General features: G+C 40.3%; 1 protein-coding gene across 1 annotated transcript in view; it reads right to left on the bottom strand.

Moving 5' to 3' along the window:
• Positions 1-383: 383 nt before the first annotated feature.
• Positions 384-12,789, bottom strand: part of LOC134532208 (uncharacterized) — an 806,722-nt gene continuing 794,316 nt past the window's right edge. Inside the window, exons 6-7 of the mRNA XM_063368628.1 lie at positions 627-800; positions 384-390 (exon numbers count right to left, since the gene is read on the bottom strand). Coding sequence (XP_063224698.1) covers positions 384-390; positions 627-800 — 181 coding nt within the window. The remainder of the gene's footprint in view (positions 391-626; positions 801-12,789) is intronic.

The raw sequence follows: 12,789 nt of genomic DNA, 5'->3' as shown, positions 1-12,789 counted from the left end.
GTGTTTGCACGAGACACTCACCTGGTCCAGCTTGAGCAGCTCCTCCGGGGTGTCGGGCAGCTGGCCAAGCGTCAGCGGCGGGTTGATGTTCACCTCCTTGCCGAGAGAGCGCACCACCTCCTCGCGCTGGTCGACCAGGGAACTGATGTGTTTGCACGAGACACTCACCTGGTCCAGCTTGAGCAGCTCCTCCGGGGTGTCGGGCAGCTGGCCAAGCGTCAGCGGCGGGTTGATGTTTACCTCTTTGCCGAGAGAGCGCACAACCTCCTCGCGGTGGTCGACCAGGGATCTGATGTGTGTGCACGAGACACTCACCTGGTCCAGCTTGAGCAGCTCCTCCGGGGTGTCGGGCAGCTGGCCAAGCGTCAGCGGCGGGTTGATGTTCACCTCCTTGCCGAGAGAGTGCACCACCTCCTCGTATTGTCGACCAGGGAACTGATGTGTGTGCACGAGACACTGACCTGGTCCAGCTTGAGCAGCTCCTCCGGGGTGTCGGGCAGCTGGCCGAGCGTCAGCGGCGGGTTGATGTTCACCTCCTTGCCGAGAGAGCGCACAACCTCCTCGCGGTGGTCGACCAGGGAACTGATGTGTGCACGAGACACTCACCTGGTCCAGCTTGAGCAGCTCCTCCGGGGTGTCGGGCAGCTGGCCGAGCGTCAGCGGCGGGTTGATGTTCACCTCCTTGCCGAGAGAGCGCACCACCTCCTCGCGGTTGTAGCGGTCGGCGAACACGCAGGACGCCGGGATCAGGCCGTGCACCGTGTAGCTGATGGCACGCACCAGGATCCTGCAACACAGCCCTTCAGGGTTCTTGTGCAGCACGAATCAAATTCCTGCAAAAATACTTCTTTAATTGCTTTTCTCGGAATAGCAGACTTTCGCTCATCTAGGTGATCGTAACTTAAATTTAAGTTTGGATACAATTTTTCAGCTTCATGAAAGAAATAAACACAAATAATCGTAAATAATTAATAATTCACTTTATTTTTTCATGTGTTAACATCTCAGATGTACGCATATGGCATTTAGGAGGAGTCTTTTCGTGAAATGAGCGGAAGTTTTTTGGAACGGAAATGAGTAATCACGGGGCTGCCATCCATGGTGTTCTGAGAAATTTCGAAAAGAAGGTGGCCCGGCGTAATATATAATAGGGGCAGCTAGAACAGGCTTTAAGGCTTTGTGCCGATGGTACTGACTACCATCTTCAATTGTGACGCCATGGTGGCCATCTTGGACTCAAAATGACTCAAAAATAACTCAAAATTTCCCATATTCGAGGGAACAATTTCCGTTATGAGGGAAAATTTCCGTTGTATCCCTCGAACATTCGAAAAATTAGGAATTCAAAAAATCACAAAATATTTTCTTTTCCTTAGAAAGAACACAAATTCCTAAAAAAAAAAAAAAAGTCTTAAGACTCCTAAAAGCAAGCCGTCATAAGCCGCTATGATCAGAACTTTGACCTTGCCCTTATTAAACGAATTATTAAATTTTTGACCAAAATATTCCGAAAAAATTCCATAAAACTATAAAAAATTGCCTTCTTCTAATGTTTAGTACTTTATAGATTTCTGTCCTTGGTTTGATTCCAGGCGGGAGTGAAAAGTTAATTATTAATAATATACTAACAATTATAATTTAAAAATAAAAAATAATAATAAGTATTTCTTACTCACACCCGCCATTTTCAATATTGACCTAACTGCTGCAATTATTATGCCCGCCATCTTGTAAATTCGTAATTATTTAGCTATAAATTTGAGAAAAATATAAAAAAAATAAAAAATAAATTAATACATTTGTATAATAAAATAATATTTTAAAACTCAGTTGCACATTTCGTTACGGTCGCCATTTTGGATTCTAGAAACGTTGCACATTTTGTTACGCCCGCCATCTTGGACGTGTATGACATAATCGTTGCACGTTTCGTTACGGACACCATAATGGTTTCTAGATAGTTGCACTTTTGGATACGACCGCCATCTTGAAAACCTGCAATTATTATGCTAGCAAATAAGTAAAAATTTTAAAAATTGTAAAAAAATTAATAAAAATTATTATGAAAACTCTCCACTCTCTTGGATTATGACGTCACGGCCACCATATTGAAAATCAGTAATTATCATCAGAAAATTTTGCAATGATTTTTTTTTAAATATATATAAAAAATAAACTTAATTTTTTTTAATAAAACACACAATTAATTTCTCGGTTCAAACCCGGCGAGGGCACAAATAAAAAAGATGACAAGTCTTTCCTCCATGGAAGCCGCCGGCAGACTGACCTCCCACCACTAATGCCAAGGTATATTCATATCGCCAGCTAGTATGACGTCATGAGCCTCATCTTGTTTTCGTCTGCAAGAGTGCACTACTGCCATGTTAGTTTAATTTTTACATGCTAGAGTGCAGTATTCACATATTATTACTGTGCTACCCGCCAACTTGAAATTTGGGTGCCATCTAGGAAATTCGTAATAATGTAGCTCGAAATTCTGGAAAAAATCCAAAAATCATAAAAAAAAAAAATCACCTATTAATATATTGATTTAATAGATCAATTCCTGTCCTTGTTTCGATCCTTGGTCAATGCAAAACATGTAGGTTCAGGCAAAAGCATACTAATTTAATTAAAATAATCAATAATGTTACAGGTTCGAGAAATAAAGCAAAGCAATTTCAAATTTAAAAAAATGGGTGTGTGTACTTAGGTACGCGCGTGAGAAGTTATATACTTCTTTGGCATCATTAAAAATAGTTCTTAATTGCATGCATAAATAGTGCATGGAGTCCCTCCACGCGGAAGAAGTGAAACTTCGTAATATGGAAATGAAAATAGGAAAGGGTAAAAAATAGATTTTTAGTGAAATCGTATTGTATCAAATCAAAGTATAAAAAAATAGTGCGTGGAGTCCCTCCACGCGGAAGAAGTGAAACTTCGTAATGTGGAAATGAAAATAGGAAGGGGTAGAAATTGATTTTTAGTGATATCATATTGTTTCTTTAAGACAAACTTTATTAACATTGCTTACAATGCATAGCAAGAATACCACGCGCATGTGCTTGGGATCTACCGACTCACTCTCTTTCTCTCCTACTTTCTACCTTAGTGTATCATTCTCTCTCTCTCCCTCTTGCGTTGGAATATTGGACGCTACTCGTTGCTAATGCTCGCGCATGCGTTCGAGTGCCACGCATTCACTCTCACTCTGTCTCTTTCTATTCCCCCTCGTTAAACGTTTAACGCAACCTTGTTGGAAGTTGCATTAGAAGTATAACTTCAAAAAAATTATTTCATAAATTCTACAAATACAAGCAAGTAAATTACTACCGTTTCTCGATTTCTACAGTCTTCTTAGAAGGCAAACAGAGTCCTTTGCATACCTTGACATGTGTTTTCTAGTCAGTTATACATAACAGTTGATTAACTAGGCATGTCTGTTCAGTAGCTAGGCACGTAACATGCGGCCAGGCACATCCAGTCGGTGGTTAGTCACATTCAGTCCGTGGCCAGGCACGTATTTGACGGTCAGGTACGTCCAGTAGGTGGCAAGGCGCTTCTAGTCTGTGGCCAGGCATGTATATTTAGTGGCCAGAAAAGCACATCCAGTAGGTGAAAAGACGTATCCAGTTGGTATTTAAGGCTTTCTATTCAGTAGCTACGCACGTAATCGGCGTCCAGGTGCATTCAGTTTGTGGCCAACATGTTCAGTTATCAGCTAGACACTTCCAGTTAGCAACAAGGCACGGCCAGTTGGTGGCAAGGCATGTATTCGGTTGTTAGGCACGTCCAGTTGGTGGGAATATGCGCCCAGTCAGTAGACAGGAATATATTTTCAGGGTTCAGGAACGTACCACTATTAGGTGTGTAAGTAGTATCTCGTTGGTATCCAGGCACATCCAGTAGGTGGTCAAACACGTCCAATCAGTATTCAAGAGGTATTTTTTCGTCGATACGCGACGAACATTTTAAACAGTTTATGTACTCAATCATAAGCATAGGACCAGGGTCTTCGAACCAAGAGGATTCATTCACTGATATCCGACCATCATTTTAAACAGGTCATGTTCAATGTCACGACAATATACCAGTCGTCTCCAAAACATGAGGCCAATCATTTCATAAGTACAGACTTATCTATTCTCATTCATCGACAAATGGGCAGCAGTTTCTAAAAAGAAAGCACACAATTAAAATAGGAAATGCATTACAGAAGCAAGCACATTAAAAAAGGAAGCACATCTGGACGAAAATTCGATGTGGTGTTATAAGATCTCGTCATAGGAATACGTTCTCGCCTATGTACAGTAGGCGCCATCTGCACCAATGCTACAAGACCTCCAAATCTCTAATTTCTCCAACAGCTCCAAATGCTGCAATTGCTCCGAAAACTCCAAATGCTCCAATTGCCCCAAAATTTTAAGTGCTCCAATGCTTCAATTACTCCAAGTGCTTCAAAGTAACATTTGCTCCAAGAGATTCAATGCTCCAAATGCTCAAATTGGCCAAAAGATTTAAATGCTCCAAAGCTCCAAATGCTCAAATTGCTGAAACAGCTCCAACTGCTTCAGTGGCTCTATCAGCTGCAATTGATCCAATTGCTCCAATTGCTACAATTTCTCTAATTGGTTACAGTGTTCTAATTGCTCTAAGTGCTCCAACTGCTCCATCTTCATTTGGCTCCAACTGATATCATTTGCATGTTTGATCAAATTTCACCAGAAGCATATTTGAAAAAAAGAAGCGCATTTGGAAGCACAGTCAAAATAAAATATATAAAAAAAATATTTAAAGAATAAGATGAATATTTGGACGAAAATTAAACTTGGTAAAATACGATATCATCAGAATGACTCTGTCCCATCTGTCGGATATGATACTACAGCCTTGTCTATGCGCATTTAACGAAAAAAAAGTACATGTTCAGGAACATACAAATCAGTAGGGAGCGTCCGTCAATTTTACGATCGGATATAATGACTCAAAAAGTCATTGGCTCAAACGATCATTGGCTCCAACAGTCATTGGCTCCAGCAGTCTTATATCAGTTCCGGCCACCACGATGATAGGCGCACATCAGGTGTAGTCCTTGCCTCCGAAATGATGAAAGCACACCAGGTACTATAGTCCCATGAACCATGCTGTTGTGCACGTACCAGGTATACTCTGGGCCTCCACATTGATGAAAGCACACTAGGTATAGTTCCAAGCACCATGCTGATGGGCACGTACAAAGTATATTCCAAGCCTCCACATTGATGAAAGCGCACCAGGTATAGTTCCGGGCACCACGATAATGTGCGCGCAACAGGTATAGACCCGGCCTCCAGACTGATGAAGGCGCATAAGGTATAGTACCGGCCACCAAGCTAATGCGCGCTCACTAGTTATAGACCCGGCCAACACACAGATGAGCCCGCACCAGATATAGTACAGGCCTCCATGCTGATTGGCGCACACTAGGTATTGTCCCAACCACCATGCTGATGGGCGCGTATCAGGTATAGTCTCTTTAATACGCTGATGAGTGAGCGCAAGGTTTTTTCTCGGTCTCCACGCTGATGGGTGCACTACAGGTAAAGTCCCGGCCAAAACGCCGATTGGCGCGGACTAGGTGTAGACCCGACCATAACCAAGATAGGCGCCTACCAGTATTAGTTCTGCTACTATGTTAATGAAAACACACCAGGTATAGTCCCAGCCACCAAACTGATAAGCGCGCAACAGTTATATTCCCGGCCACAACACTAATGGGCACGCACCAGTTATAGAACCGTCATTACGCTATGGCCGCGCACCAGTAATAGTTCCTTTCCAACTCCATGATGTGCACGCACCAGGTATAGTCACAGCAAACACTATGATGGTGGGCAACAAGTAATTTCCAATCCACCACGCTGGTTGCCACACACCAGGTAAAGTCCCGTCCTAAACACTGATGTCTGTTCACCAGTTATAGTCTCAGCCACGACATTCATGGGCGCGCACCAGGTATAGACTCAGGCCCAACGCTGAAGGGCACCCACTTTGTATAGTCCCAGCCACGACATTCATGGGCACGCACTAGGTATAGTCCCAGCCACCACGATGATGGCTGCGCACCAGGTATAGTTCCAGCCACCAAGCTGATATGCGTGCACCAGGTATTGTCTGAGCACCAATATGATGGGCGCGCATTATGTATAGTCCCAGCCACCAAACTGATGCGTGCGCACATCTTTATAGTCTCAGCCTAGATGCCTATGGGTGCGCACCAAGTATAGTCCCAGCTTCCAGACGATGGGCACGCATCAATTATAGTCCCTGCCACAACACTGGTGGGTGCGCACCTTGTATAGTTCCACCCACTAACCAGATGCGCGCACAACAGGTATAGTCTCAGGCACCACAATGATGGGCGCGCACCAGGTATTGTCCCATCAACCACGTTTATCGGCGTGCACCAGGTATAGTCAAGCCAATACGATGATGGTTGCGCACCAGGTATAGTCTTAGCCACCTCGCTGACGGGCGTACCCCAGGTATAGACTGAGACACAATGCTGATGGAAGGTTACCATGTATAGTCTCATCAACCGCGCTGATAGGCGTGCACCAGGTTTAGTCTGAGCCAACAGGCTAATGGGTGCGCTCCAGGTATAGTCTCTGAGACCACGCTGATGGTTGCGCACCAGGTATAGTCTCAGGCACCACACTAATGGGCATATTCCAGGTAAGGTCTCAGCCACACGCCGATGGGTGTGCACCAGGTATAATCCCGGCTATCATGTTGATAAGGTAGCACCAATTATAATACCAGAACCACGCAGATAAGGCGCAACATGTATAGTTCCAGCCACCAAGCTGATGTGCGAGCACCAGATATTGTCTCGGCAACAAGCTGATGTGCAAGCACCAGTTATTGTCTCAGTCACCATGCTGTTAGTCGCGCAACCAGGTAAAGTCCCAGTCACCCCGATGATATGCCCACACCAGTTATAGTCTCAGCCACCACGCTGATGGGCCCGTGCCATGTATAGTCCCAGACACCACATTGATGGGCGAAAATCTAGTATAGTCTCAGGCACCACGCAGATGGGCGCGTAAGAGGTATAGTCTCGTCAACCACGCTGATAGGCGCACACCAGGTATATTTTGAGTTATCACGCTGATGGGCACGCACCATGTATAGTTGAAGCCACCACGCTGATGGGAGAAGCACCAGGTATAGTCTCGTCAACCACGCTGATGGGTTTGCGCCAGGTATAGTCTCAGCCACCACGCTTATCTGAAAATATTTTACCTTCTTCCTTTAAAATAAAAATACTTTGTGTATATTGTTCACGCTTCACGATTTTAAAGGAATTATGTTATATTTCGTCCAACTTAGTTTTATAATTTTATTATATTGCTGGTTACCGAGGTTAGATGTTCCACATCACTTTTAAGACTTATTTTTGACGAGGGGATGATATGTCATGTAATAGGTGGACCGGGCCGGGCGGCGGTGCCCTGGCTGGTCACGTGGCAAGTAGCGACATGTGCTCGCGTGCGCTCTGGAAGTGCGCTGTGTCTCGGCCAGGGTTCAGGCCACGCGGGGAGCCAGTGGCGGGCTCTGGGTCCGGCAGTCAACATCCCGATTCAACAGAGTGCTTGCCTCAAGTAGGATGACCAGATAATATCAGGAAACGAGTAATGGCATTTTACGCGTGTTCTCTAACAAAATTTCTTATTTTTAAAATATATATTTTGCAACGTATATTGGTAACAGTTAAAATTCATAATAATCGTTATAATTATTGTTATCTTACTTTTCACGCCTGATTACCTAAACTTTGTTGTTGTACGATTCTTACCGTAAACGCTGGAGATTGCTACGTTTACTTTTTTTGGGCTTTAAAGTTTTAATGCGATTTTTTACGCATGTTTTAAGGAGCCTCTAATTAAATGGTAATGGTTATTCCAACTTATAATTGTGTGTTAATTCTCAATTGTTTTAACATTCTTTTACATAATATTTTTAATAATCTATATGCCTGAATATAATCGTAACGATTTGTAAGTTCACAGCCGGGATGTAACAGTACAGTTAAAGTAAACATACATTATGTTATGAATTAACTTGAACGTATTTTACTCAGCCGTTTAGTTTTACAGTAACCAGCATATATTAGAACTTGAGAAAACTATGTGACTGGCCAAAATTAAGTAAACGTTAAGTATTTTTACCTTATGTGTAAGTTTAATGCTGAGAGAATAATAAACAATCAGTAATCACAAAATGGGACCTAAAAACAAAATTGTTTTGAGAAAAAATTACATAGAGTTTAAAACATAATATTATTTAAAGCGCAGTTATATAAACCGCTTAATTTACAAACGAGTTTTATTTAACTTAAGTCATGAGTTTCATTATCAAAGAAAACAAAAATATTTTGGAAATAACGTTGGATTAAGCAACTTAGTCCTGTACAACAAGAAAAATATAATAGCCGCTAAGTGAAACTCGGAGCGGCTAGCAAACTAGCAGTTTTAGTAGTTAGACACACCCAGTATTCACAGTATGTTAAATGGGCACTTTGGATGTAATTTAATATTGAATACGTCCTGTTTGAAATATTTACCATCGATCTTACATGATGAGGCCCTGTCTGTCACCTAAATACTTCATGAGCATTCTCAGCAGAGAAAAGATTACTAAGAGAAGACCTTAGCAGAGCTGACTGGGGCTTCTTGCTCCGCCCAGGCCCCAGCCGTTGGTAAGCGATACAGTCCGATTTCACCCGTCATCTAAAGACACCTTACATCTTCACAAGTTTCCCGTTCAAAGTTACAAATATCCGTGGTATTTACAGTTGGATATTTAACTAGTATATGCCGAACAAAATATAAACCAACGTTAGGCCAATTCAGCTTCATTTTATTTCAAATCTTTATCACGACAAAGGAAGTCACGTGCGAGAGTCTGATAAAGCACGTTACCAAAAGTAGGACCGTACATTAAGAGGGCTAGTAAGAAAATTTGGCACGGGGGGGGGGGGGGGGGGGGGGGGGAGGTATACTTGTGACCCGAGCACCAAGAAGGACCCAGACGAGTCTCGATTTTTTTGCCTAAATTCCCCTCGGCAGGGTAACGAAAATTACAAGTCTATTGCTAATAAAATAGGAAAATTTTCAAGTTATTTGATATGCAGAGATCACGTTTAGTGTTAAGGTGGGTCTACACTATATAACAAAAACATGTTATATTTGTAACATGTTATACAACAAGTTATACAACTTGTTTCATAACATGTTACATAACAAGTTATATAATAAGTTATATAACAAGTAATAAAACTTGTTTCATAACATGTTACATGTTTTTAAATATGTATACCAGTGTGGACAAACGGCCAACATGTTATACAACAAGTTATTTAACTTCCTTTGATCTTTACCGACACTACATGGGAAACATATAGCTTGTTTTATAACACTTATTTTGTTATAAAACATGGCGTTATATAACATTTTTCTTCGCGTTTTCATAACAAGTTATATAACTTTGTTGTGTAACTTGTAATATAATTTTCATTCTTTTCATTTTGTAACATGTTGTATAACTTTGTAATATAACATTTTATAACTTGTTTTGTTACACAGTGTAGACCCACCTTAATGGTCACTTCAACGTTTATAGTTTTTGTTTATTCTTTTAAATTTCGGGGTTTTATGAAATGGGTAGTGGCCCGAAAAAACTGTACGCTCCCGGGCCCTTTGTTTCCATGGAAGACCCAGGGCTGAAGTGTGTGATGCTGCAGGAAATGTTACAAATGCGCGTCACGAGCCTTGCTCACACAGCCTCGCAGACAGCCCTCGGTCCAGCAGGGTGCCTCGCAAACAAGCAGTGGTTGTTTCGAGTGTGATCAGTCGAATCGTCATCCACTGCCAAAGGCTAACAACGTTGTGTGTGTATGTACGGGGAGATGGTCGTAGAATTGTGGGGCGGGGGGCACACAAGTATAAATCAATGGGATTTAGGTCAAGCAATCAGACGGGCCGTTTAATTGGTCCCTTGCCACGGGGTCACTGTCTGTGATTGGACCTAAGCAGGGTCCCGGATCATGTCTGTCTTTTCTGCTAACTGGTGCGCCGTTTCACTGCACACGTTCTTCAGCTGAGCAACAACTCGGAGGCATAAGACACTATGTCCACTTTTGGACAAAATGCACTTTCTATATTAAACTTGACCACCGTTTACGTTATTTCTAGTGACACACAAAATTAAGATATACTATTTGCCAAAAATGCACATATTTTGGGTATAAAATATTTGAATAAATAAGTGAGGAACTATTTTTGTGACATAGTGTCTTATGCCTCCGAGGTATAGATACATTACATTAACTTCGGCGAATGAATCGTTATTGTCGGCTCTCTGCTGAGGCATATTCCATCCGCAGCGAGTAGACCCGCTGTTTGTGTAAGTCAATAAATTGAAGAGGAAGCTAAATTGGCGACACATATGTTATATTATAAGCAATTTATTACTTTTATACAACACAATAACGGTTTACTATTTTGTTTCCTGGAGTTAACATCGTTGCAAAACGAAGTATTCCGATGCGGAAACACAACACATGCGGACAAACGTATTAAAAAATAAATAAAATGTTCCTGGAATGAATACAAAAAATCGCAGGAAAACAAAATCAAGAAAATCTGACTGGGATTGGACCCCTGGTGCTACGAAGTGCGAGTTCAGTGTATCATTACTAAACCATATCATTCCGTCTCCATTTTTATATTTTGTTAAAGAAAAAAAATTATTAATTCGATAGAGTACATGCTAGGGATATTTTATTAATTTTCTTATTTAAACCCTAGGTTTTTTCAACCACTTGCAGTAATGGTTTGTATGACCAAAAATTGTTTCAGACAAAATTGTTAGATAAAAATTATAAAACTAACACACAATTCAAACGAATTTGACGTCGTGCCTACGAAGGGAGTTATTATTTTTTTCTTCCTCCAACCCTTGTTTTTTCAACCTCTTGCAGTTATGGTAAGTCGTATTAAAAACTTATTCAGACAAAAGACTTTGGTATTACTCCTAAGAGTTATAATATGTTCAGACGTATGTGATATGTTTCATATTTTGGGAGTTTGAGCGATTTTTCTGTTTTTCAAAAACCCTTTTCCCAATTCTACCCATTTAGTTGGATATTGCCCATTAACGAAATTGACCGAGATTTTCAATTACTGGATACTATGTATGAGTTTGGCAGTGATTTGTGAAAAATTGCGACAGTTATCGTGTCTACAAAATTGTTGACGATGGTTTTGGGGTCTATGAACCATAAAACGAAAAACTATATAAAAAAATTCCTGATGTCACATCATGGTAACGGCTACATTATGTAGTATTTCTTTAAAATCGACAAAATAATATTAATATAAAATCTATTAATTAAAATTAGTAACAATAATTTTTTAAATTTCATTAACTACTTTACCAATTTAATTGTGTTTACTTTTAATTTTTTTACTGTTGAGCATCGATCATTGATGACAGCGTAAGAGTATTTTTAAAATACTTAAAGCATTGAATAAATCTAGCACATCCAAAATAAAACTTATTACTTGCAAAAGAGAATTTCCATCCTCTTCCTGAAAACATTATAAAAGTAATCTTAAATTCTTGAAATCATTACCATTAATGAAAAGTATGACTTAAATTAAATTTAGATTTGTTTTATTTATTTGATGGTGTTTATAGTCAAAATACATTAGTTTTAATAACAGACCTACTATTAGTATAAAATTTCCAGCATTCTGTAAGAAGTCCACTTAACAGAGGTGGCTGGTCTTCTCATACGTTAGGCATAAATGGGCCTCACAAACCAACATACTCCACAGCTGGCCCAAACACAGTTTGCTGACATTATAAACTAATAGGCTCGTAGCTAATATACGTAAACTAATTCCCCAAATTCTAATACAATATGTTAAATAATTCCCATCTCTGAAAAGCATTTTCACGTCCCATTAAACAATCCAAAATCGCACGTTTCCAGTCTCTACAAATTCCAAGGCTACTCAAGTCTTGATCTAGCCCAGTCGGGTGACCTAATAACACCGTATAAGTTACTTGCCGTCCTAAGCTAATTATGCTATGCAGTGCATATGTGTAACACAATGTAAAATAACACACCTTTTTTTGAGAAAAATTAAGCTATGGCATATGTGTTTCTATCATTCATAAAATAATAACCAATTATGCAGTTTATATGTCATCATGGAAGACCCTGTAGTTCGCTGCTAGGTGTCGCTAGTTTGCCTTCTTGTAGATATATATTTATGAAATCCTCAGTGCGGTGGAGTGGGGTAGAATCATTATTACAGATGCTATCTAGTGATCCTAAAGCAACCACCTTCAGCGTTTGGCTACATAATAAGCTAAAAATTTCAGAATTTTTAAAGTAAATGAATTAAGAATACTTGTTTCAATTACACACAATAACATTACATAACTTATTATACTTGCGTGTGAAAATACACATTCTCCGAAGGTGAAAAATCGCTTTTTCATAGCGTAACCACCCGGGAAAATAATAAAAACACTTGATAGTGTTTTAAATGGCATACTGTTTGGTTAAAATTGCAAACATCAGGTTGGCATATTATTATCATAATAAATTGTTTTATGATACTTCATGTTGGTGTATTTTAAGAGGATAACCTGGGATTAAAATATTCAGAAAGAACGATAATTTACATGGAGCCTGTGTATTTTTACACCAATGCTAAATATTTAAAATCAAGA

Source organism: Bacillus rossius, chromosome 5 (genome assembly GCF_032445375.1).
Source record: "Bacillus rossius redtenbacheri isolate Brsri chromosome 5, Brsri_v3, whole genome shotgun sequence".
Lineage (NCBI taxonomy): Eukaryota > Metazoa > Arthropoda > Insecta > Phasmatodea > Bacillidae > Bacillus > Bacillus rossius.
Note: the sequence above shows the minus strand (reverse complement) of the source record. Positions and strands in the feature narration are given on the sequence as shown.